The sequence below is a fragment of the Pristiophorus japonicus genome, chromosome 20, assembly GCF_044704955.1.
Source record: "Pristiophorus japonicus isolate sPriJap1 chromosome 20, sPriJap1.hap1, whole genome shotgun sequence".
In the NCBI taxonomy this organism is placed as follows: Eukaryota; Metazoa; Chordata; class Chondrichthyes; family Pristiophoridae; genus Pristiophorus; species Pristiophorus japonicus.
In genome coordinates, this window is record NC_091996.1 from 60,514,166 (window position 1) to 60,540,154 (window position 25,989).

The 25,989-nt window shown below is 44.4% G+C and overlaps 1 protein-coding gene across 1 annotated transcript in view; it reads right to left on the reverse strand.

Moving 5' to 3' along the window:
• Positions 1-205: 205 nt before the first annotated feature.
• Positions 206-25,989, reverse strand: part of nsmfb (NMDA receptor synaptonuclear signaling and neuronal migration factor b) — a 98,952-nt gene continuing 73,168 nt past the window's right edge. The window contains 2 exon segments of the mRNA XM_070862860.1: positions 206-10,325; positions 12,010-12,085. Coding sequence (XP_070718961.1) covers positions 10,228-10,325; positions 12,010-12,085 — 174 coding nt within the window. The 3' untranslated portion in view covers positions 206-10,227.

A 25,989-nucleotide genomic window follows, 5' to 3' on the forward strand; every position in this document is an offset into this window, starting at 1 on the left:
ATGAGTATAAATGGATTCAAAGATTCTGGATGTCTCAAAGCACTTCGAAAGCTTCTATAGTCATGTTGGAAGGGGAGGAAGTTGAGTGTCTGACTCGCTGAACTGCTCAAAGCATCATCATTTCACGGCTGTCTGAGACAAGCAATAAATAAAAGCCAGCAAAAAAATATTTTTTCTCAAAATAGTTTATTAAATAACATCCTGAAACTGTAAAACGATAAAGATTATTCAACTTGGTATCGAATGTTAAATACAGAAAGTGCGGAGCTTTAGAGGTCCAGAAGGAAACCACTGTCTTTACATTTCTATATTAATCAGAGAGTGGTGGGTAAAAGACGCGGGGTTGAGGGAGATGGCGTCCCTTGGCCTGGTCAGGCTGCATTATAACTCATTTTTATAAAATGAATAAATGTTGCACAATATGCTCACACTTTGCAAAAGGACCTTTCGGTTTGGCTGCATTTTTTATTTCTTACGGCTAATCTTTTGCAAATGGTACACATTGTATTGTTTTTGGAAGACTAGACTACATGAGATGGCGGTTCAATGGGGAAGGGGCTGATCGCTCATCTCTCGCCAGGTTGCACTGGGTTTCTCTGGAGTCCTCTGAGCGTTCCTGACACTCGGCGAGAAGCTGAGATGAGGCGTGACTATTGGGACACCTGTTTGGCGTCAGATTTCCGAACAATGAGGCACGTTGGTAGGTTCCACACATTAAATGTCTGCCTCACAAAGCGCTGGATGCTTTCATTGTAAGACATGGACTAGAGAAGCAACACTGCCTGCACCAAACCGCAACTGGAGAAAAATAAACTGATCAATGTAGGAGGGAGGGTAGAGAGGGGACGAGGGTACAGGGGATGGGCAAAAGAACAAAGTAGCGGGTGCGGGGTAGAGTGAAGAAATGTCAATTGTTTTGAAGCTAAGGAAGAGAGTGGTTGGACGCAGGCGAGCGGATAAAATGAGCATGTTTTCAGGCAGCGCAGAGCAGGCTGACACCAGGGCCCAACCTGTAGCAATCAACATTGAGGGCAAGAGAGGGAAGAATGGGAATGTTTGGCTGAAACTGGAATCAACTCTGTTCTGAGCGGTTGCAAAATGCGATTAACATTAATAAGATGTTGAAAAGGTACAATTGCAAATTGAATCCAGCCAGATTGTAGAATTTGGCCAAGACCTTGCAGCTAGCTCAAAGTGGCAGTCTGCTTTGGATGGAGTTGGGTTTTTGTTGGTGATTTGTCAGAATGTCCACCCTCCCAAGCCTGAGGGTCTGTCACCGGGACAGAGAGCTGAAAAACTCAACACAGCCTAGGACTAGGATTTCAGCAAAGGGTTTAACCAACCAATAACCACCCAGTTGGGACCTATATGTCCCCGGTTAGAGCCGTTCCCCCTCCTGGTTAACCAGGTTACGTGCTTTCTCCTCGTTCCTTTTGCAATCACAGTACAAATAATAAGTGGTGGGATTGGTATGAGTGCAGCCTGTACAGGGGAGCGAGGGAGCCATCTCTCATAACGCCAGCACTGCAGTGTGACTTTATTGCTCCAAGTGTTCAACACAGTTATTTCACTGAGATAAAATAGAAAATCTGTGCTTTAAAGAAACTATATAAAGGCAAATTGAAACAAGCTCAGACATGACACATGGCAAAGGACCAAAGAAAGGCAGATCTGGTCAAACTCTCCTAACCAGCACCTCACCAAACATCAAACTCTCTTAACCAGCACCACACCAAACATTAAACTACCGTAATACCAACACCAAGCCAAACATCAAACTATCTTAACTAGTACCACGCCAATCAAACTCTCCCAACCAGCACCATGCCAAACATCAAACTATCTTAACCAGCACCACGCCAAACATCAAACTATCTTAACCAGCACCACACCAATCAAGCTCTCCAAACTAAAGTGTCGTGACCTACAGGGCTACGGACCAAGAGCTGCAAAGTGGGATTAGGTTGGATAGCTCTTGGTCAGCCGGCACGGACAGGATGGGCCGAAATGGCCTCCTTCCTTGCTGAAAATTTCTTTGATTCTAACTAGAATTATGCCAAATATCAAATTTCTAACAAGCACCATCCTAAATATCAAAAACTATTCTTAGTCAGTATGATGGCAAATAACAAACCATCATTGGCCAGCACGGTGCCAAACATCAAGCTCTCCTAACTAGCATTATCAAACACTTAACCAGGACAATGCCAATTAACAAACTCTTCTAACCAGCACTGTGCCACATCAGTTTATGATGTGTTGGTTTATGATATTGGTTTATGATACCCACAGCGGTTTATGATAGGCTGAAGGTGCACAGTGAAATTGAATCAGTTTACACGTTGTTTGAATTGCACCTTCCTGTGCCGAGAGAGTCATTTCAAAGGATCTGATCCCAGAAGCCTGATCAGGATGATTTATTCTTAACCTACTATTCCAAGCACAGTGTAGGTTGTAAGGACACAGGGAGTCAGAGAGGTGTCCTTCGCCGCGATGTTTAGAGTTTCCAGTGTTTGGCATTACTCTTTTAACATGTGGTTCATCTCGTGTTCTAACTCAGACCCGGCATTCTCACCACCTCTGCGACTTCTTGATCTGAAGTCATGGTATTTGGGCAGCAAATTGCACTGCATGCAATGTGTGCAGAAATTAGTGGGATTTACCGCAGGGGATCACACTGTGGCACCCATGGGTCAGTCCCAAAATAGCCAGGGAAAGGGAGGTTCAGGGAAAGGGGATTCGGAGACAGGTGAAAGGGAGGTTCAGGGGAAGGGAAAAGGGAGTTTCAGGGGAAGGGAATTCGGTTAACAGGAGAAGGGGAATTCAGGGAAAGGGTAACGGGGGAGTTAACACAAGGAAGATTTTTTTTGTAGTGCATTGAACTTGTTGGTAATATCAACTGTGGTTTAAATCGTAACTTGGCCTCCGACACAAGACGTGCCATCTTAAAGCTGGTAAATTCAGCCCAGCCGAGCCCTTCTTACCTGAAGCAGCAGGTGAAGTATGCACCCTCCCATTGCACATGGTCAGGTTGAGCAGCCTTTAAATGTACTGAGATTTAAACACCTGCTAATCAATAACCTAAACTCAATTATCACCATCTCACACTAATCTCACGAGGTGAATTCTTTATATACTGTACACTAGGACTGCAACCTGGCAAAACAATGATTCTTCACTTATTTATATGAAAGAGTACCCATCACTGGCGTCAGCCTCCGCCATCCTGTGTGATGTGTGAGTCAGCAGTTTATCCAGCAGGGCGAGGGGCACTCGCGTGACACTAAGAGTTTGGAACGCAGTAGCAAGTCAGCTGTGCCAACTTCCAATAACCCCCCTCTGACAGCAGCAGGGGGCGAGGGGGAGAAGTTAATGGGGTCGGGTGACCATTTCGGCACAATTAAAGAGACACGATCACTCTTCAGATATGAAGCTTAAAAAGGATTTTAAAGGGGCAGGGTTGGTGTGTCCATTTGATCACACTAACTGAATGACCCTGCTAACTGGCTCTAAGCTCACCTGTTCTCCTGTTTCTTTAAGGGGGGGGGGGCAGTGGTTAGATGTTTGTATTGTTTTATCACGCGTCTGAAAATGACGGATAGCTACCGATGCCCTCCAGTATTAGACCGCAGTCTCCAGATACAAACTCTGCCATCTGTGCAAAGACAATGCAGGCATGCTGGCGCTAACAGGGGCTCAACATCTTTCACTCAATCCGAGAGACCCCCAGCTTCGAGAGTCAATTAACAGTACGGAAATGAAGGACCTAGGAGCCCAAGGACTATTAATATCCCAAACAAACCCCGCTGCTGAGACCAAGATAATGTCAACAGGCAAGCAACGTATCCCAGGATGAGGCGTTGCCTTCAGGGATGGAGAATGTTAAATTGGCATTTGCTGTCAGCCATGGCTCAGTGGGTAGACCTCTCGCCTCTGCGTCAGAAGATTGTGGGTTCAAGGCCCACTCCAGAGACCTGAGCACATAATCTAGGCCGACATTCCAGTGCAGTGCTGAGGGAGTGCCACACTGTCAGAGATGCCATCTTTTGGATGAGACGTCAAACTGAGGCCCCGTCTGCCCTCTCGGGTGGATATAAAGGATCCCATGGCACTATTTCGAAGAGCAGAGGAGTTTTCACCGGTGTTTTTTTTAAATTTTTTTAAGGGCACTAAAAACAGAAATTATACAAGTGCCCCCTGGCTAAAAGGGGGGCAGGGGCATTAAAACCGGCAAATAAAACAAATTAAACTTTAAACTTAAATGATCAAATTAAAATTTGGTTGCCGAGGGTGATGATGCACTCCAGTCCCTCCGGCGCCCACGTCTCGCGGAAGGCCGCGAGCGTACCGGTGGACACCGTATACTCCATCTCCAGGGACACCCTGGCTCGGATGTAACCGCAGTTTTCACCAACAACCAACACCTAAAACAGATTATCGGGTCATTTATTTCATTGCTGTTTGTGGGACTTTTCTGTGTGCAAATTGGCTGTTTCCTTTCCTACATTACAACAATGAATACACTTGAAAAGTACTTCATTGACTGTAGAACACGTTGGGGCATCCGGACGTCATGAAAGGAGCTATAGACATGCAGTTTTTTTGTTATTTAGGATCTTCTCTTCAATAACAGAGGCCTGAGGTACTTCACAATGAAAACCCAGCTTCAGAACATCAACCCCACACTAACTTGTTTATTTAGGATGAGCCAAAGGCCAGCAGTTTAATTATGTTTAATCAGTTGTTCAAATCATTTTGAACTTGCAGTCCAGTCAGATTGAGACCTGGTGCTTGCACATGGAGCAGCGTCCCTAGCATGTCACTAGATCAAAACTTATGCCATTTTCTCTACGGTAGTTAACACTCATATTGCCTATTAATGACTATCAATTAATACTGTTAACAAGTGACCTGAGTATTGCACAATATAGATTCCCTGTACAACAAGCAGGACTGACCAAGGGCTTGCAGCCAAGACAAATCATACAAGAGTTGATCCGTCTCTTTGAAGCCAATCCACTTTGCTTCCTGTTGTAACGTCAAACGCAAATACAGACGGAGTACGTGACTGGGGTTACATGCTCACTTTCATACGTCATAGCATAAACAATCTAAGCCAACTGAAACCCAACCTATCTAGATAGCTTCCATGGGGACTGTTGCCGATGTTGTCACGAGGACTTCAAATAAAGTGTAATGGCGGGTGCATCAACAATATGGATTTATACAGGGCCCATCGTTTAGAAGATCTCAGAGTGTTTTACAAAGTGTGCGGGGAGAAAGTATAGAGTAGGAGATGGGAATGGTTAAGAGGTTTGGGGGGGGGGGGGGGTGAAGGAGAAGTGCTGAGCCTTTTTCATTTCAACAGTGAAAAGCATCGAGCAGTGCAATTATAGATTTTGTTTTTCCAAAATTAGGTTATGTCTCGAGAGAGAGGACCTGGAGCTGTATTCACTGGTGACGGCTGTGGTTGAAGCCATTACAGATGACCAATTAAGAGCATCATGCAGACATGTGAGATTTCGCTCATGTATTGTCGCCAATACACCTCAATAAACCTAAAGACAGCACTATAACGGCCCACTGCCAACCCCAATCAACAGTAACGCTTGTGCTGCACAGGATATCCTTGGAACCAATTTGAGGAGCTGTCATCTGTGTGGGAGAGGATGGTCCTTCTCCACTCCCTGCCAACTGATACCAGTGTGCATCGGTGTTCAACAAGCAGGCCTTCACTGTAAAGCACAGTCTGCACCAAAGTGGGGAAATCAAAGTTTTTTTATAACGGTATTTTAGCCCGGTGAACCACCACGCATTAAGCATGCACTGGTACCCAGGGAAAAGACCACAGCTTCATTTCAGATAATGTTTCCCCGCTGGTGACGGGAGCTGAGGGGCAGAGACATGCAGGGTCTTCACGTTTGACCCTTCCGCCTTGCTCAGACCTTTTCTTGGATGAGCTTTTTTTGTCATGAATTTAAGTGCAAAGTGTGTAGTGAGACCAACACTGACTTGCCATCTCCAATCTACTGCCCCTCGGTTACAAAGGCCTTTAAAAATCAATTCAGTTTCCTCCTTCCATAACCCTCCAGCCAATGTTTGGCCCCTCAAATACCCGTCACATTTACCAAACCTACAAAAATCTTTGCTCAATGTGACCCACAGAAATTCTTAATGCTGTACATCAAGCCGTTGGGATATCAAGAGCAACTCAAGGCGGGTGTGTTATAAGCAATACACAGACACTCATCACGATATCCCTCAGGCCAGTACTTTAACACGAATGACTCTTCATAATGAGAATTTAATGGGTTTCCGTTCTTACCAATCTAGTTTAATCAATAAAAAATTATTCTGCCCCAACAGTTAGTCAAACAGCCACAATTGTACTCTTGGGCTTTGCCTGTGAGGGCTCACATCTACTCTTGGCTTAATGTGCATGTATTTTAAATGATTATATCTCTATATTATACTGATTATAAGTACAAGATCTCCCGCTAATCCTCAATCTTGCTAGGCTCACGTCACCAATTTGATTGATCAGTGAAGATGTGAAGTCTGCCATAACAACTGCCTCCCCTCCTCCAAAACAAATATAGTAATCAAACACAGGCTAGCATTATTCCAAATAACACTACTCTATCTATTACAATTCATACTGGGTTGGTGGGAGTGACCATGAGGGATCTTCTTCCTGGGCTCACATGCGCTCTGGTGGCTTATAACTTCATCTGAAGCAATGTGTAAGCTCATCCACTTACCTCTTACCCTGCGCTTAACCTGCACCAGAGTTGGCCTAATGTTGGAGATCAAGGTAAATAAATAAAAACTCAGGTTTGCAAAAACAGTCCAACTCAATTGTGAAGGGATTGTTATAGGCTCTAGCAACTTTCAGGCCATTGCCTCAACATCAGGTTTAAAAGCGGCATCAAATGCAAGGATAGATCCATTAAGATATGATCGTAGTAACCACACAGGCCTCAATGTTGAGCGGCAGTAGGCCGTGGGGGTTATTTTTGTTGCCCACCATTCAATGCAGGCAGCAATGGAATGAGAGAACTCTGGACCACCATCTTAAAACATCCACACAGTTTATAAAATGTTTACATTTCTCCTTTCTCTCAGGTAGCGTTGCCACCTCCGTCAAGGCTAAAACTAGATGGGGGCAACGAATATGGCGGGCGGGGGTTGTGGGAGCAAGGCTCGAGTTCGGAGGTCTGCCTCAATGTTGATGACAAGCATCAATAACTCATGAGACATGGAAATGGGTGGGGAAAAATGTACTTATTTTAAAACGCGAACGATTACTGGACTTCTGATAACTGGACTGTCACTAAACTGGAGGTGGCAACCCAATTTTTAGAGAGTACTGTAAGAGGTGAGGAAAGAAAAGAAAGACTTGGATTTATATAGCGCCTTTCACGACCATCAGACGTATAAAAGCGCTGTACAGCCAATGAAGTACTTTTGGAGTGTAGTCACTGTTGTAATGTAGGAAAGGCGGCAGCCAATTTGCACACAGCAAGCTCGCATTAATAGCAATGTGATAATGACCACATCATCTGATTTTTTTGTTATGTTGATTGAGGGATAAATATTGGCCAGGATACCAGGGATAACTCCCCTGCTCTTCTTCGAAATAGCGCCGTGGGATCTTTTACACCCACTTGAGAGAGCAGACGAGGCCTCGGTTTAACGTCTCATCCGAAAGACGACACCCGACAGTGCGGTGCTCCTTCAGCATTGCACTGGGAGTGTCAGCCTAGATTTATGTGCTCAAGTCCCTAGAGTGGGATTTGAACCTTCTGACACAGAGGCGAGAGTGCTACCCACTGAGCCACGGCGGATTCTGACAAGACGGGACAGTTAAGGGAATGCACAAGTTAAATCTGCAATTTTAATTTTAATTAAACTGCGACAGTGGGACAGACGGCCACAGGTTGAAATCAGTAAAAGGTAAATGTAAAAGACTGAATTTCTGGGTGCGGTGGGGGGGGGATGTGTCTCCGATTGCCTTGCGTAATTCTGATGGAAGATCTGAGCTAGACCTGGAGAAATGAGGTAAGCATTGTTTACGTCATTTCTCCAGGGTTTCGGTGGATCTTATGCTGAAGTCACAACGGGGAACCCCTGAGGAAATTCAACCCCCAAGTCTGATTATCAGGAAGTTCTTCATGATACGGAGTGATCAATACTTGGAATGGACCCCCCCCCCCCCCCCACACACACAGAAGAAATCCCTGGAATCAATCCAAGAACCAAGCAGACACTGAAATGGCGAATGGTCGAGTGCTTCTGGAGGAATTCATTACGATGGGCTGACTGGCTTTCCTCATCCATAATTAACCTGCGATTCTTGCATTAACACATTGTTCCCACTGCATTCCATTACATGGAGACGACACGTTTCACTGACTAATGGCGCGTGATTAGGCTGAGCTTTATTAACATAAACACTTGAAGTGTATATCTGAAATTACCTCTTTGAATGTTAGTCCCTTTAAATAGTGAAAAAAAAAATCATCTGATACGATCACATTAAGTGTTTGCACGATAATATCGCACCATGTAATTTACGGGTTTATGTTGAGAAAATTGTGATTGAAAAATCCATTTGGTGCTCATAAACCTGAAAGTGGAACCCTTTGGGCCTCGGAGGGTTAAAGTCATTGATGTCTCCCCTCCATCCATCCCGGAACACAAAAGGAACAATTTGGCTATTGAAATTAGCCAAGTTGTTGGCATATTTCACCGTGACAGAAAATGAAACCTTACTGCTTAAAACGGTCTGACATCCCATCACAAGAATTGAAGGAGTTACCTGAAAGTAGCTGAATGAAAATGAGTTTGAGTGGTTCCCCTTCAAATGGCATAGACTACATGGCAATACATGCTAGAATATTCTTTACTGAAAGGCTTCGGGCTACAGTAATATCTTGAGTAAAGGGGCATCTTCTAACCTAGACAACCTAGCCTAAATCGCAACACTAAAAGATCTCCATGGCGATGTCAAGCAGCCATTTTACTACTACTAATTGCCATGACAATTTAATGGAGTGGAGTATAAATAATCTTTAAATGCAATCGATACCAGTGTATCTATCAATAATAGTCAATAGCTCACATTCAGACCTTCGCTAGTGCAACAGATCTATCCTGGAGTGGAGATGAATCCAGAATTGGACAACAAAGACTCTCCAATCAGGTAAAAACAATGCTGCTGGTATTCATGATGGATCTAATGACGCTTATATCACAATAGGTTTCACCCAGCTTCTTTCATAGTCAATACTTTTATTCATAATTTTACCCAATAAGCTCATTCTGGATTCTTCATGATTATGATGTCGCACCTTCAGCCACGTTTGTTTAAAACACAATAAAACTTACGTAGCTGTTACGACTACTCTCACACCTATTAGACACAAGGATGTTAGAACTGCAATCAACAAAGTAAAGACTATGAGGTTACTTCATCACAGAAAGGTACCCTATGATGCTTCTGCCTGGAGAATCGACCTTTGAACTTTGTGAACCATTGAATTGGTTCCTTTCATGCTTGTTGTCACTGCTTGACGGAAAACAATGTTAATGGGAATCCACTGCGTCATATTCTCAAATAGATGAAATATCCTCCTAACTACTGCGACATTCTTACCGAATAACTCTTATAATTACCACTATTTGATTAAAAATCCAATGTACCTATATTCAATAAAATCTTTAGCTATTGTTTTAATAACGAAACCGGTCTCTACACCAAGGTCCTCAAGAACATCTCGTGGACGCTCCAGGCCGCGCCCATGGATAATTTCCAATTTTCCATCGTTAGAACCTTCAAAGAACCTGGTTTGGCACGCTGTGGTTTTGCCAGGGTTTCAACAGCTGACCCGTCGGTCCCGTACTTTGCATAAGGACTTTAGGATGAAAAAAATAACCCAAGCTCTCCTGTCTTGACCTGGATTGGCCTCATTCTGCAGAAAGAAAAATTCAGATTCCTGCTCCAACTACTCAGAGACAAAGTCCTAACCTCTCTCTCCTTCATTCTTTACCACGTCTTCCGTTAAGTCTTTCTTCATCCGAATAAGATACAACAGAGATGTCTTCTGCCTCTTCTCCGTCTCTTCGGAGACCCTCTGTCATCTGGTTGCCTCCAGTACTGAGGAGACGTCTTTCTCGATAAGAGCGGTTACAAGTGATTATTCCAATTCTGAGTCTTCCTCAGCCTCACAAGATATCATCATAGTCCAGCAGCTTCGAGTGCTGCCTGGATTTCCAGAGTCTATAGAGACGAAAGTCAAAGTACGTCTCGATCATCCGCTTCCCTGTAATTCAACGTGACAACCGTCAGTAAACAGGTTAATGAAAGATAATGGTCATCAAATCATGAGAGTAAAATATTACATTCAAACATGAGAGCCAAATTATTACTGATCTTGTCATCCCATATTACTTGGTACTCAGGAATTCTGCACCTTGTGAAAGTTCCACTCAGGGTCCAACTGTTTTCTAACTTTTAGAGACTTCTTCTAAAGACGATGCCTAGAATTGAGCCCATGCCACACTTTGAGTAGAAGACATACGTTTCTAACTCTTATTGTAATTATGTATGTAATATTTTTCCCCCGTTTTCTTCCCTTCTTTCCTGCAAGTGCTACCTCATACTGGAGTATGGTTCCATGGCAACATCTCCTGTACCTCACCCAAGTGCCCAGTCTTTACGTGTGGGCCTTGATAGTCAGCACTGGCAGGCTAATTCACAGTGCAAGCCGTCACGGCCAAGTCCAATCTCGGCTTCACAAAACTTGCACCCTCAAACGTCCAGCAGGGCTCACTAGCACCAGGAGCCTCGGCTGATCTTTACTCTCGGTCTAGTTTAGGGATGCTGATAGAGGCCACGTAGTGTGGACTATGGGATTTTCTATCTGTGTGGTGCAGTCGACACCAGAGGGTGGTGGAGGATCTGGAACTCACTGTCTGAAAGGGTGGTAGAGGAAGAAACCCTCATCACATTTAAAAAGTCCTTGGATATGCACTTGAAGTTCCGCCACTTACAATGCTACGGATCAAGAGCGGGAAAGTGGGATTAAGCTGGATAGCTCTTTTTCAGCCTGCAAAGACACAATGGGGTATAAGGGCTACCTTCTGTACCATAAACTTCCATGATTAACCCCCTGAACTACTGAGGAGGACGTAATACCATTTTTAAATATATTTACCACATCCCATCTTTATGGCTGCCATTCCCCAAGCATAAAGGCAGTCTGTTTGACCCAGACCACTCAGGAGTGAAATCAGGAAGCACTTCTTCACTCCGAGTGTAGCAGAAATCCAGAACTCTAAGCCCCCAAAAAGCTGTTCAGGCGAAGTCAATTGAAACTTTCAAGACGGAGATCAACATATTTTTATTAGGTAAGTGGATCAAAGGATATGGAACAAAGGCAGGTAAATGGAGTTTAGATACAGATCAGCCATGATCTCATTGAATGGCAGAACAGGTTCAAGAGGCTGAATGGCCTCCTCCTGTTCCTATGTTCTACCAGTGGAGATGCTAGATTAACCAGATACTCTCGTTCCTCCTGAGCTCCCGTTACACTATCCTACACACTCTTCCTCCTCCCTGCATTCTCGCTGCATTGAACAGCATCCTACCCTATCTCATTGTACCCTTATTGTCCTCCTACACTTCATAGGTTTGTTTGGCATGACTGTGATAGGGATTTTGCATTTCCATCCTTGGCCCTTCGATCAGGTTTCTTAATTAAAAAAAAAAAGTGCAAGCATAAGCCACATTTTTCAGTAATACTTCCTTGGGGGTTGGAATGAACCAGCTGATTAGCCTTCAAAAGAGAACAAACCTGCTACTCATTAGCCCATTAATGAGTTCATCTCTCACCTCACCAATAGTATCAGGCATGTGTCGAAAGTCCCCAATTCTCCCAACATTTGCTGTGATGAACATTGAACAGTCGACTAACATATATCGACAGCAGGAAAACCTCGACCTACCTTGCGCTGAAAGCTCCAACGGAGACTCGAAGGATATTCGGTGAGGGGTCATGAGGTTTTTCAGGCTCTGAAAAAGCTGAAAGCAACAAACAGTGATTTAAATGTGTGAAAGAAGTTCCTGTGAACATGGAGTGTTTGAGTCCAATGATACAGTTGCTGAGAATCTGGGACAAGCCAGCCCATCAATTGCCGTTCTAAGCCCATGGTCCCTGTGGATCGATGGTAACCCAATTATAATAATGAATGTATCTAGGCCTGTGGAACAGTTGCCCTCAGTCAGACAACCCACCCTCCAACTGGCTCAAAGAGAGCTCACACCTGAATGGAAGTCCATTGCCCTGAACTGCCGCACAATCCTAAATGTTATATTGAGAGCTAGTGGCCTCACTGTGGTATACAAGTGCCTCGCTTAAGGCGATATCTGTCTGCTGACTCGAGATTCTCAGTCATCTCCTCTTCAGTATTTTATACGTTGAAGCTATTGATCAGACGCAATCAGTAGCAGAAATTTTGTTTAGTAATTTCATGAATGCGGACGATGGGTGGGGTAGGGGGGCAGAAAGAGAAAGAGAGAGAGATAGCATTCTCATAAAAAGAAAGAGAGAGAGAGAGGGGGGGGGGGAAAGAGGGAGAGGAAAAGAGAGAGGGGGGGGGGGGAAAGAGAAACAGCATTCATAGAGAGATGGACAGGACTCCCATGGAGAGGGAAAGAGATGGGCAGGACCAAAGTGGGGAGATGGAGTTATGATCTATATCTAATTGAATGGAGGGGCTGAATGACCTATTCTTGCTCCTATTCCTAGAAACAGTGGGAGGGTTGAAGAGCACTCAGAAACAGAGATGGACAGGACTCTCATAAAAAGGGCGAGATAGGTAGCACTCTCAGAGATAGAGAGGGACCAATGGACAGCACTCTGAACGTTTAGACATATTGAGGGGAAATTTCAGGCTGACCGTCCTTGGAATACACCGCAATAGATTCCTCTAGAAAACTGCTTGTATCGCCTGCAGTATTAATGTCTTACAATTTGTGCTTTTGTTTCAATTCAAATGATAATGATTTGAAAAAAACCTACAAGAAATTGCCAAGGAGGGTGAGGAGGATCAGGGTCCGAGACAGAACAGAGGATAGGATTCGTGTACTGTTGATGCTTTTAGTTCAAGCTCGAATCTGATGGGGAGACCCAATGAATTAAAAACAAAATCACTCAGCTCCTGGTGATGGGAGGTGCATTAGGTCAAAGGGCAGAGTCACAGAGCGGAACAGAAATGTTGTTTGACAGAGAGATGTCATCCACTTTGGACCCAAGAAAGATAAATGAGTATTTTCTAAACGGTGAGAATCTGGGAACTGTGGATGAGCAGATAGATTTAGGGGTTCATGGACAGAGATCACTAAAAGCTAGTGGGCAGGTATAGAAAATAATTAAAAAGGCGAATGGAATGTTGGCTTTTATCTTGGAATACAAAAGGGTGGAAATGATGTTATATAAAGCTCTGGTTAGACCCCATTAGAGAACTGTGTTCAGTTCTGGGCACGGCACCTCAGGAAGGATACATTGGCCTTGGAGGGTGCAGTGCAGATTCACCAGAATGATACCGGGGCTTAAAGGGTTAAATTAGTAGGACATCTTGCATAGACTTGGCTTGCATTCCCAAGAGTACAGAAGATTAAGGGGTAATCTAATTGTGGTGTTTAAGATGATTAAAGAGGTTGATAGGGTAAATAGAGAAACTATTTTCTTTGGTGGGGAGTGCAGAACAAGGGGGCGTAACCTTAAAATTTGAGCTAGGCTGTTTAGCTGTGATGTCACAAAGCACTTTTTCACACAAAGGGTAGTGGAAATCTGGAACTCTCTCCTCCAATAAACACTTGAGGGTAGGTGAATTGAAAATTTCAAAACTGAGATCGATAGATTTTTGTTAGGCAAGGGTAGTAAGGGTTACGGAACCAAGGCAGGTAGGGTAAGTGGAGTTAAGACACAGATCAGCCCATCATCATCATCATAGGCAGTCCCTTGGAATCGAGGAAGACTTGCTTCCACTACTAAAGTAAGTTCTTTGGTGGCTGAACAGTCCAACACGACAGCCACAGCCTCTGTCACAGGTGGGACAGATAGTCGTCGGGAGAAGGGGGGGTGGCACTGATTCACCACACGTTCCTTCCGCTGCCTGCGCCTGACTTCTTCACGCTCGCAGCATTGAGATTCGAGGAGCTCAACGCCCTCCCGGATGCACTTTCTCCACCTAGGGCGGCCTTCGGCCAGGGTCTCCCAGGTGTCAGTGGTGATGTCGCACTTTATCAGGGAGGCTTTGAGGGTGTCCTTGTAACGTTTCTGCTGCCCACCTTTGGCTCATTTGCCGTGAAGGAGCTCCGCATAGAGCAATTGCTTAGCGAGTCTCGTGTCTGGCATGCGAACTAAGTGGCCTGCCCAGCGAAGCTGATCGAGTATGGTCAGTGCTTCAATGCTGGGGATGTTAGACTGGGCGAGGACACTGATGTTGGTGCATCTGTCCTCCCAGGGGATTTGCAGGATCTTGCGGATCATTGGTGATATATCTCCAGTGACTTGATGTGTCTTCTGTACTTCGTCCATGCCTCTGATCCATACAGGAGGCTGGGAATACTACAGTCCTGTAGACCATGAGCTTGGTGGTACATTTGAGGACCTGGTCTTCAAACATTCTTTTCCTCAGGTAGCCAAAGGCTGCACTGGCGCACTGGAGGCGATGTTGAATCTCCGCATCAATGTCTGCCTTTGTTGACAAGAGACTCCCGAGGTATGGGAAATGGTCCACGTTGTCGAGGGCCGCGCCGTGAACCTTGATGACTGGGGGGCAGTGCTGTGCGGCGAGGACAGGCTGGTGGAGGACCTTTGTCTTACGGATGTTAAGCGTAAGGCCCATGCTTTCATATGCCTCGGTGAATACATCGTCTATATCCTGGAGTTCAGCCTCAGAATGTGCGCAGACGCAGGCGTCATCCGCGTACTGCAGTTCAACGACAGCGGTTTGGGTGATCTTGGACCTGACCTGGAGGCAGCGTAGGTTAAACAGCTTCCCACTGGTTCTGTAGTTTAGTTCCACTCTGGCGGGGAGCTTGTTGACAGTGAGGTGGAGCATGGCAACGAGGAAGATTGAGAAGAAGATTGGAGCGATGACGCAGCCCTGTTTGACCCTGGTCCGGACGTGGAATGGGTCTGTAATTGATCCGCTGGTAAGGATCACGGCCTGCATGTTGTCACGGAGCAGGCGAAGGATATTGACAAACTTTCAGGGGCATCCAAAACGGAGGAGGACGCTCCATAAGCCCTCACGGCAGACAGTATTCAAAGGCCTTTGTAAGGTTGAAAAAGGCCATGTATAAGGGCTGGCGCTGCTCCCTGCATTTTTCCTGCAGTTGTTGTGCTGCAAAGATCATGTCCGTTGTTCCCTGTAGGGGACGAAATCCGATCAGCCCATGATCTAATTGAACGACGGAAGAGGCTCGTGGGGTTGAATGACCTACTCCTGTTTATATTCCTATGTTCCAGAGATAGTCAGAAAGAGGCAGATAGTGAGAGAGACGGATAGACAGAGAACTAAACAGAGAGATACGAGACAGTGAAGAAGAAACAGAAAGAGATAGACACAGAGAAACAGGCAGACAGAGACATTCAGAGATATGCAGGGAGATATAGAGAGACAGCTAGACACACAGGAGGGATATAGAGAGAGAGACAGAGGCAGAAAGAGATAGAGACGGAGATTGACAGAGATATACATAATAACAAGTCAGAGAGATACAAAGAGTCAAACACAGAAAAAATAGACTAGATTGAGAGAGATAGAGATAGAAAGACACAGGTAAAATGAGCCAGAGTATAGAACCGGATATAAAAGGGGTCAGAGGGTCGAGTAAGGAGGAGGAACTGAGGGAAATCCTTATTAGTCGGGAAATTGTGTTGGGGAAATTGATGGGATTGAAGGCCGATAAATCCCCAGGGCCTGATGGACTGCATCCCAGAGTACTTAAGGAGGTGGCCTTGGAAATAGCGGATGCATTGACAGTCATTTTCCAACATTCCATTGACTCTGGATCAGTTCGTATCGAGTGGAGGGTAGCCAATGTAACCCCACTTTTTAAAAAAAGGAGGGAAGAGAGAAAACAGGGAATTATAGACCGGTCAGCCTGACATCGGTAGTGGGTAAAATGATGGAATCAATTATTAAGGATGTCATAGCAGCGCATTTGGAAAGAGGTGACATGATATGTCCAAGTCAGCATGGATTTGTGAAAGGGAAATCATGCTTAACAAATCTTCTGGAATTTTTTGAGGATGTTTCCAGTAGAGTGGACAAGGGAGAACCAGTTGATGTGGTATATTTGGACTTTCAGAAGGCTTTTGACAAGGTCCCACACAAAAGATTAATGTGCAAAGTTAAAGCACATGGGATTGGGGGTAGTGTGCTGACATGGATTGAGAACTGGTTGTCAGACAGGAAGCAAAGAGTAGGAGTAAATGGGGACTTTTCAGAATGGCAGGCAGTGACTAGTGGGGTACCGCAAGGTTCTGTGCTGGGGCCCCAGCTGTTTACACTGTACATTAATGATTTAGACGAGGGGATTAAATGTAGTATCTCCAAATTTGCGGATGACACTAAGTTGGGTGGCAGTGTGAGTTGCGAGGAGGATGCTATGAGGCTGCAGAGTGACTTGGATAGGTTAGGTGAGTGGGCAAATGCATGGCAGATGAAGTATAATGTGGATAAATGTGAGGTTATCCACTTTGGTGGTAAAAACAGAGAGACAGACTATTATCTGAATGGTGACAGATTAGGAAAAGGGGAGGTGCAACGAGACCTGGGTGTCATGGTACATCAGTCATTGAAGGTTGGCATGCTGGTACAGCAGGCAGTTAAGAAAGCAAATGGCATGTTGGCCTTCATAGAGAGGGGATTTGAGTACAGGGGCAGGGAGGTGTTGCTACAGTTGTACAGGGCCTTGGTGAAGCCACACCTGGAGTATTGTGTACAGTTTTGGTCTCCTAACCTGAGGAAGGACATTCTTGCTATTGAGGGAGTGCAGCGAAGGTTCACAAGACTGATTCCCGGGATGGCGGGACTGACATATCAAGAAAGACTGGATCAATTGGGCTTGTATTCACTGGAGTTCAGAAGAATGAGAGGGGACCTCATAGAAACGTTTAAAATTCTGATGGGTTCAGACAGGTTAGATGCAGGAAGAATGTTCCCAATGTTGGGGAAGTCCAGAACCAGGGATCACAGTCTAAGGACAAGGGGTAAGCCATTTAGGACCGAGATGAGGAGAAACTTCTTCACCCAGAGAGTGGTGAACCTGTGGAATTCTCTACCACAGAAAGTTGTTGAGGCCAGTTCACTAAATATATTCAAAAAGAAGTTAGATGAAGTCCTTACTACTAGGGGGATCAAGGGGTATGGCGAGAAAGCAGGAATGGGGTACTGAAGTTGCATGTTCAGCCATGAACTCATTGAATGGCGGTGCAGGCTAGAAGGGCCGAATGGCTTACTCCTGCACCTATTTTCTATGTTTCTATGTTTCTATGAGTCAGGAAGAGTCAGACAGATAGACAGAAAGAGATACAGACAGAAAATTACACAGGAGGCACAGAGATTAAAAACAGAGAAATACAGGCAGAGGGACAGATCAATAAGCAGAGAGATAAGTACACACATAAGTCAGCAGAGTGTGTGTGGAAGGGAGTCAGAAAGGTCAAACAAGGTAGAAAAAGAGAGGCAGACCGACAAAGAGAGAGAGACAGAGTCAAAAAGAGGGGAATAGCTAAAGTCATGGAGGGAAAACAGAAAAAAAAATTGAGTGTTAGGCAGACAAAGAGAGGCAGAGGGAGAGGGGATGGGAGATAAGATAGAGCGTGACAAATCAGGGAGATGGCAATCTGATTGTAAATGAAGTGACTGATGAAATCCTTTGTTATCGACTAATAAATACAATAAATAAATATAGCACGACAGGGAGTAAGGGTCAACAGTAAGTTACTCAAAAATTAAAAATTGTGTTTGTATTTGCTTCACAATTATCTGCACAATTGTACAAATATCTCAGTCTTGTGCCCGTGGCTTGAAGGGAATGAAATAATGTTATCTTCAGTGTGATCTGGACAAGATTGCAATTGCCTTCCCTGCAGGTAATTAAAAGCAGGCTCCCCGTCCACCCTTTCCTTCAACCACTATCTGTCCCACCTGCGACAGAGACTGTGCTTCCTGCATTGGACTGTATAGTCACCTGAGAACTCACTTTTAGCATGGCAGCACATCTTCCTCGATTTCGAGGGACTGCCTATGATGATGATGGAGTTAAAACAAAACAAATATCCAATGTAGATTGAGAAAAAGAGTCACCTCTTTAACCTTACCGGCACAGACATATTGGTTACATTTATGATCGTCACAAATGAGCCCGGTTTGTCAGTCTGGCTTATCAGGCATTGCTGCTCAAATGATGAATAATACATCACATTGCAACAGAAATGGAAAGACCTGCAGGCACTGAGAAGATTGGTAAATCAAATGTGTAGATAACTGCTTGGAGATTGCTGCCAATGCTGTTAGTCGCCATAGAGCACTACATAGAATCATACAGCACAGGAGGCCATTTGGCCCATTGTGCCTGTGCCAGCTCTTTGAAGGAGCGATCTGATTCGTCCCACTGCCCAGCTCTTTCCCCATAGCGCTGCATTTTTTTTCCTTTTCAATTACATATCCAATTCCCTTTTGAATGTTACAACTACCCTTGCAGGCTGCTTCCACCAGCCTTGCAGGCAGTGCATTCCAGATCATAGCAACTCACTGTGTAAAACAAATTCTCCTCATCAACCCACCCCCGCCTCCCTGTTCTTTTGCCAATTATCTTAAATCTGTGTCCTTTGATTGCCAACCCAACCGCCAGTGGAAACAGTTTCTCCCGATCTATTCTATCAAAACCCTATGTACTTTTGAACAGCAGTGTCAGCCATGGCTCAGTGGGTAGCCGGAGTCAGAAGATTGTGGGTTCAAGTCCCACTCCAGAGACTTGAGCACAAAAATTTAGGCTGACACTCCAGTACAGTGCTAAGGGAGTGCTGCACTGTCGGAGGTGCTGTCTTTTGGACGAGACATTAAACCGAGGCCCCGTCTACTCTCTCAAGTGGACGCAAACGATCCCATGGCACTATTTCGAAGAGGAGCAGGGAAGTTATCCCCGATGTCCTGGCCAATATTTATCCCTCAATCAACATTAAAAAAGCAGATTATCTGGTCATTATCACATTACTGTTTGTGGGAGCTTGCTGTGCGCAAATTGGCTGCTGCGTTTCCTACATTACAACAGTGACTGCACTCCAAAAATACTTCATTGGCTGTAAAGCGCTTTGAGATGTCCGGTGGTCGTGAAAGGTGCTATATGAATGCAAGTCTTTCTTTTTTCTTTTTCTATTACACCTCCTCTTAACCTTCTCTGCTCTGAAGGAGAGTAATCCCAGCTTCTCCAATTTCTTCACACAACTGAAGTCCCTAATCCCTGTATCATTCTGGTAAACATCCTCCGTACCCTGGCCAAGGCCTTGATATCCTTCCTAAAGTGTGGTGCACAGAATTGGCCACAATACTCCAGATGAAACCTAACCAGTGATTTATAAATATTTAGCATTAACTTCCTTGCTTTTGTGCTTTATACCTCTATTTATAAAACCAAACACCCCATATGCCTTTTAACAGACTTCTGAACTTGTCTTGCCACCTTCACCGATTTATGTCTGTGAACCCCCAGGGGTCTCTCTGTTCCTGCACCCTCTTGAAATTGTACCATGTAGTTTCTATTGCCTCTCTTCAGTCTTTACATTTCTCTGCATTAAATTTCATTTGCCACATGTCTGCCCATTTCACCAATTTATGTCCTCTGAAGTCTGATATTGTTAACTACATTTCCAGGTTTTGTGCAACTGCAAACACTGAAATTTATGCCTTTTATACCCAAGTCCAGGTCATTAATATATATCAAAGAGCAGTGAGCCCAACACTGACCCCTGAGGGACACCATTGTATACTTCCCTCTTGTCAAAAAACAACCATTCACCACGACTCTTTGTTTTATGTCTCAGAGCCAATGTTGTATCCACGCTGCCATTCTTTTAATCCCATGGCCTTCAACTTTGCTAACAAGTCTTTTACATGGCAACTTATCAAACACCTTCTGAAATTCTATATCCACACTACCCTCATCAACCTTTTCCATATTTCTTCCAAGAACTCAATCAATTTTCTTAAACGCGATTTGCTGTTAACACATCCGTGTTGGCGGTCATGAATTAACCCATGTTTTTTCCAAGCGAACATTAATTGTGTCCTGGATTATGATATCTAGAACTTTCCCCACCACTGATGTTAAGATGACTGGCTTGTAGTTACCAGGTTAATCCCTCTCCTGTTTTTTGAACAGGGATGTAACATTTGAAACCCTCCAGTCCTCGAACACCCCCATATCCAAGGAGATTGAAAGATTATGGCCAGAGTCTCTGCTATTTCCACTCTTACTTCCTTCAGTAAACTAGGATGCATCCCTTCCGGACTGTCGGACTTTTCCACTTTGAGCGCTGCTAACCTTTTAAGTATCTCCTTTTTATCCTATCTAACATCACTACTACCTCCTCCTATACTGAGACAGTGACAGCATCCTCTTTTCTAGTGAAGAGGGATGCAAAGTACTCATTTAATAATAACTTAGCCATGTCCTCTGCCTCCACAAGAAGATTTCCTTTTAGGATTCTAATCAGCCCCACCATCCTTGACCATCCTTTTACTCTTTGGGCTAGAATTTCCACTCCATTCCGGCCGGGTTTTTCGGTGGTGCTGCTCGTTTTCGGTGGAAAATCACCTGGCGAGAATTTACATAAGAACATAAGAATTAGGAACAGGAGTAGGCCATCTAGCCCCTCGAGCCTGCTCCGCCACTCAACAAGATCATGGCTGATCTGGCCGTGGACTCAGCTCCATTTCCCTGCCCGCTCCCCATAACCCTTAATTCCCTTATTGGTTAAAAATCTATCTATCTGTGATTTGAATACATTCAATGAGCTAGCCTCAACTGCTTCCCTGGGCAGAGAATTCCACAGATTCACAACCCTCTGGGAGAAGAAATTCCTTCTCAACTCGGTTTTAAATTGGCTGCCCCGTATTTTGAGGCTGTGCCCCCTAGTTCTAGACTCCCCGACCAGTGGAAACAACCTCTCTGCTTCTATCTTGTCTATCCCTTTCATTATTTTAAATGTTTCTATAAGATCACCCCTCATCCTTCTGAACTCCAACGAGTAAAGACCCAGTCTACTCAATCTATAATCATAAGGTAACCCCCTCATCTCCGGAATCAGCCTAGTGAATCGTCTCTGTACCCCCTCCAAAGCTAGTATATCCTTCCTTAAGTAAGGTGACAAAAACTGCACGCAGTACTCCAATACCCTATACAGTTGCAGCAGGACCTCCCTGCTTTTGTACTCCATCCCTCTCGCAATGAAGGCCAACATTCCATTCGCCTTCCTGATTACCTGCTGCACCTGCAAACTAACTTTTTGGGATTTATGCACAAGGACCCCCAGGACCCTCTCCACTGCAGCATGTTGTAATTTCTCCCCATTCAAATAATATTCCCTTTCACTGTTTTTTTTCTCCAAGGTGGATGACCTCACATTTTCAAACTCGTTGAATGGCGGTGCAGGCTAGAAGGGCTGAATGGCCTGCTCCTGCACCTATTTTCTATGTTTCTATGTTTCTATGTTTCCGACATTGTATTTCATCTGCCAAACCTTAGCCCATTCGCTTAACCTATCAAAATCTCTTTGCAGCCTCTCTACACAACCCGCTTTCTCACTAATCTTTGTGTCATCTGCAAATTTTGTTACACTACACTCAGTCCCCTCTTCCAGGTCATCTATGTATATTGTAAACAGTTGTGGTCCCAAAGAGTTCCGCCGGCGGTTTCAAAATACCGCTGGGGAGCGGACCGCCGGCATGTACCGCCGAAAAACCAATACTACCCAAGTTTGGTCTCAGCGGTGACTCGTGGGCGAGTAGAAAAAAAAAACGACCCATGAGAAAGCAGCCGGAGCTGGGCAGTAGGTACGTAGCCCTGCAAAGAAAAGGTAAGTTGAATGTTTTTTTACAATTCTTTTAAAATAATTTTACAGCAATTAAGTGGAAAAGGATCCCGAGAATGTTTTCTGATTTTTTATTTTTTGGAAAAAATGTGCGTGCTTTCCCCCCTCCCTAGGCCCAACACGCAGCCTCGGACTAAATTTGAGTAAGTACCGCCCAATTTTCCCAGGATCGCGTTTTCTTCCGGTAAGACCCATTTTTCCTGCCGGTCGGAATTTTTTCCTTTTTTTGTGCAATTTTTGGCCAGCGTTAATTTAATAATCTTAGTGGTTTTTTAGGCGGCAATCCGGCGGTGGAGGATTTTAATGGAAATCGAGTCCTTTATATATTTATAAAAGACTTGAGTTCACTTTTGTGTCACCCGCTAATCTTTTCTCATACATTCTCTTTGCTCCTTATTTCCTTCTCAGTTCTCCTCTGCACTTTTTGTATTCAGCTTGATTCTCTGCTGTATTATGAACTTGACATTTAATCATAAGCCTCCTTTTTCTGTTGCACCTTATTGAAGAATAGCAAGGAGTTTCCCAATGTCCTGGCCAACATTGATCCCTTAAATGACAACACTAAACTGATCATTTGTTAGATCTTACTCTGCACAATTTGCGACCTCGCTGGGTCCGTACAAAGTGCGCATGCGCCGAAAACCGGCTTTTCTGATCGGTCAAGATTTCTCTAGACAGATCCTCTGCATCCCCGGGAGAAGGACATCCGTGGGGCTATTTACCCACCTCATGCCCAGCGAAAGTCCTTCAAACTTTTACGCCTTGTAAAAGCAGGCGCATAGCTTACTTTGACCAATGTAACATTTTTAAAACATAGAAAAGTTAAGTTAAATCAAATCATTCATTTTTAAGTTAAAAAAACCCTATCCATTAAGGTAAGTTTACTTTTAACCCTATTAAAACACAAATAAAAATCCAAAAAACATATATTTTTCTAAAACATTTAATTATATTTCATTTCAATTAATTTTAAATATGTGGGTGTTTTAAAAACATAAGAAATAGGAGCAGGAGTAGGCCACCTGGCCCATCGAGCCTGCTCCGCCATTTAATAAGATCACGGCTGATCTGATCATGGACTCAGCTCCACTTCCCTGCCCGCTCCCCATAACCCTTTATTCCCTTATCGCTCAAACATCTGTCTGGCTATCTCTGCCTTAAATATATTCAATGACCCAGCCTCCACAACTCTCTGGGGCAGAGAATTCCATAGATTTACAACCTTCAGAGAAGAAATTCCTCCTCATCTCAGTTTTAAATGGGCGGCCCCTTATTCTGAGTATATAAGAACATAAGAATTAGGAACAGGAGTAGGCCATCTAGCCCCTCGAGCCTGCTCCGCCACTCAACAAGATCATGGCTGATCTGGCCATGGAATCAGCTCCACTTACCCGCCCGCTCCCCATAACCCTTAATTCCCCTATTGGTTAAAAATCTATCTATCTGTGATTTGAGTACATTCAATGAGCTAGCCTCAACTGCTTCCTTGGGTAGAGAATTCCACAGATTCACAACCGTCTGGGAGAAGAAATTCCTTCTCAACTCGGTTTTAAATTGGCTCCCCCGTATTTTGAGGCTGTGCCCCCTAGTTCTAGTCTCCCCGACCAGTGGAAACAACCTCTCTGCCTCTATCTTGTCTATCCCTTTCATTATTTTAAATGTTTCTGTAAGATCACCCCTCATCCTTCTGAACTCCAACGCATAAAGACCCAGTCTACTCAATCTATCATCATAAGGTAACCCCCTCATCTCCGGAATCAGCCTAGTGAATTGTCTCTGTACCCCCTCCAAGGCTAGTATATCCTTCCTTAAGTAAGGTGACCAAAACTGCACACAGTACTCCAGGTGAGGCCTCACCAATACCCTGTACAGTTGCAACAGGACCTCCCTGCTTTTGTACTCCATCCCTCTCGCAATGAAGGCCAACATTCCATTCGCCTTCCTGATTACCTGCTGCACCTGCAAACTAACTTTTTGGGATTCATGCACAAGGACCCCCAGGTCTCTCTGCACCGCAGCATGTTGTAATTTCTCCCCATTCAAATAATATTCCCTTTTACTGGTTTTTTTCCCCAAGGTGGATGACCTCACATTTTCCGACATTGTATTCCATCTGCCAAACCTTAGCCCATTCGCTTAACCTATCTAAATCTCTTTGCAGCCTCTCTCTGTCCTCTACACAATTCGCTTTCCCACTAATCTTTGTGTCATTTGCAAATTTTGTTACACTACACGCTGTCCCCTCTTCCAGGTCATCTATGTATATTGTAAACAGTTGTGGTCCCAGCACCAATCCCTGTGGCACACCACTAACCACCGATTTCCAACCCGAAAAGGACCCATTTATCCCAACTCTCTGCTTTCTGTTCGCCAGCCAATCTCGATCCATGCTAATACATTTCCTCTGACTCCGCGTACCTTTATCTTCTGCAGTAACCTTTTGTGTGGCACCTTATCGAATGCCTTTTGGAAATCTAAATACACCACATCCATCGGTACACCTCTATCCACCATGCTCGTTATATCCTCAAAGAATTCCAGTAAATTAGTTAAACAGGATTTCCCCTTCATGAATCCATGTTGCGTCTGCTTGATTGCACTATTCCTATCTCGATGTCCCGCTATTTCTTCCTTAATGATAGTTTCAAGCATTTTCCCCACTACAGATGTTAAACTAACCGGCCTATAGTTACCTGCCTTTTGTCTGCCCCCTTTTTTTTTTAAAAACAGAGGCGTTACATTAGTTGCTTTCCAATCCGATGGTACCTCCCGAGAGTCCAGAGAATTTTGGTAGATTATAACGAATGCTTCTTCTATAACTTCCGCCATCTCTTTTAATATCCTGGGATGCATTTCATCAGGACCAGGGGACTTGTCTACCTTGAGATCCATTAGCCTGTCTCAGCCATTTCCACATATCCCATTATTAAATCCCCCTTCTCATCTTCTAAGGGACCAACATTTACTTAGTCACTCTCTTCCGTTTTATATATCGGTAAAAGCTTTGTCCCCTAGTTTTAGTTTAGTGGAAACATCCTCTCCGCATCTACCTTGTCGAGCCCTCTCATTATCTTATATGTTTTCATAAGATCACCTCTCATTCTTCTGAACTATGAGTATAGGCCCAACCTTCCTTCATAAGTCAACCCCCTCATCTCTGGAATCAACCAAGTGAACTTTCTCTGAACAGCCTCCAATGCAAGTATATCCTTCCTTAAATATGGAGACCACAATTGTATGCAGTACTCCAGGTGTGGCCTCACCAATAGCCTGTACAGTTGTAGCAGGACTTCTCTGCTTTTATACTCTATCCCCCTTGCAACTTTCCATTTGCCTTCCTGATTTTTACATTTATTTTGTTGCGTTTCTTGTTTTAGAGGTTTCTTCTCATTGATAGTAATGGGAACTTGTACAAACAGAGTTCCCATTATGTTCAATGAGAATACTACCTAGTGATTGGTGGTCCAGGCCCATGTGATTCCAACATAGTCGACCTTACGAGAAAGACAGATCTCCATGCGTTGCACAATGAATGAAGGCCTCAGACCGGAATCGTACGTTTCTCCGGGAACAACAGTAATATTTTCAGAATCCTACACAAATTGCCTTCTTAAAACGTCATTTGTTAATAAATCATTTTCTTGTACTGAATATGTTCCTTAGAAAGTGCAGTAAGTGACAGAAGGTGGTCATTGGATCGGACCTATTGCTGGGTAGCGCTGCAGAGAGATGCTGGGGGCACCAACATGGAGAGCTTGGGCTCCTCCCCGTGCATTTGCTATTAAGAGGCTGCAAGGCTGGTTCCCTCCTCGGT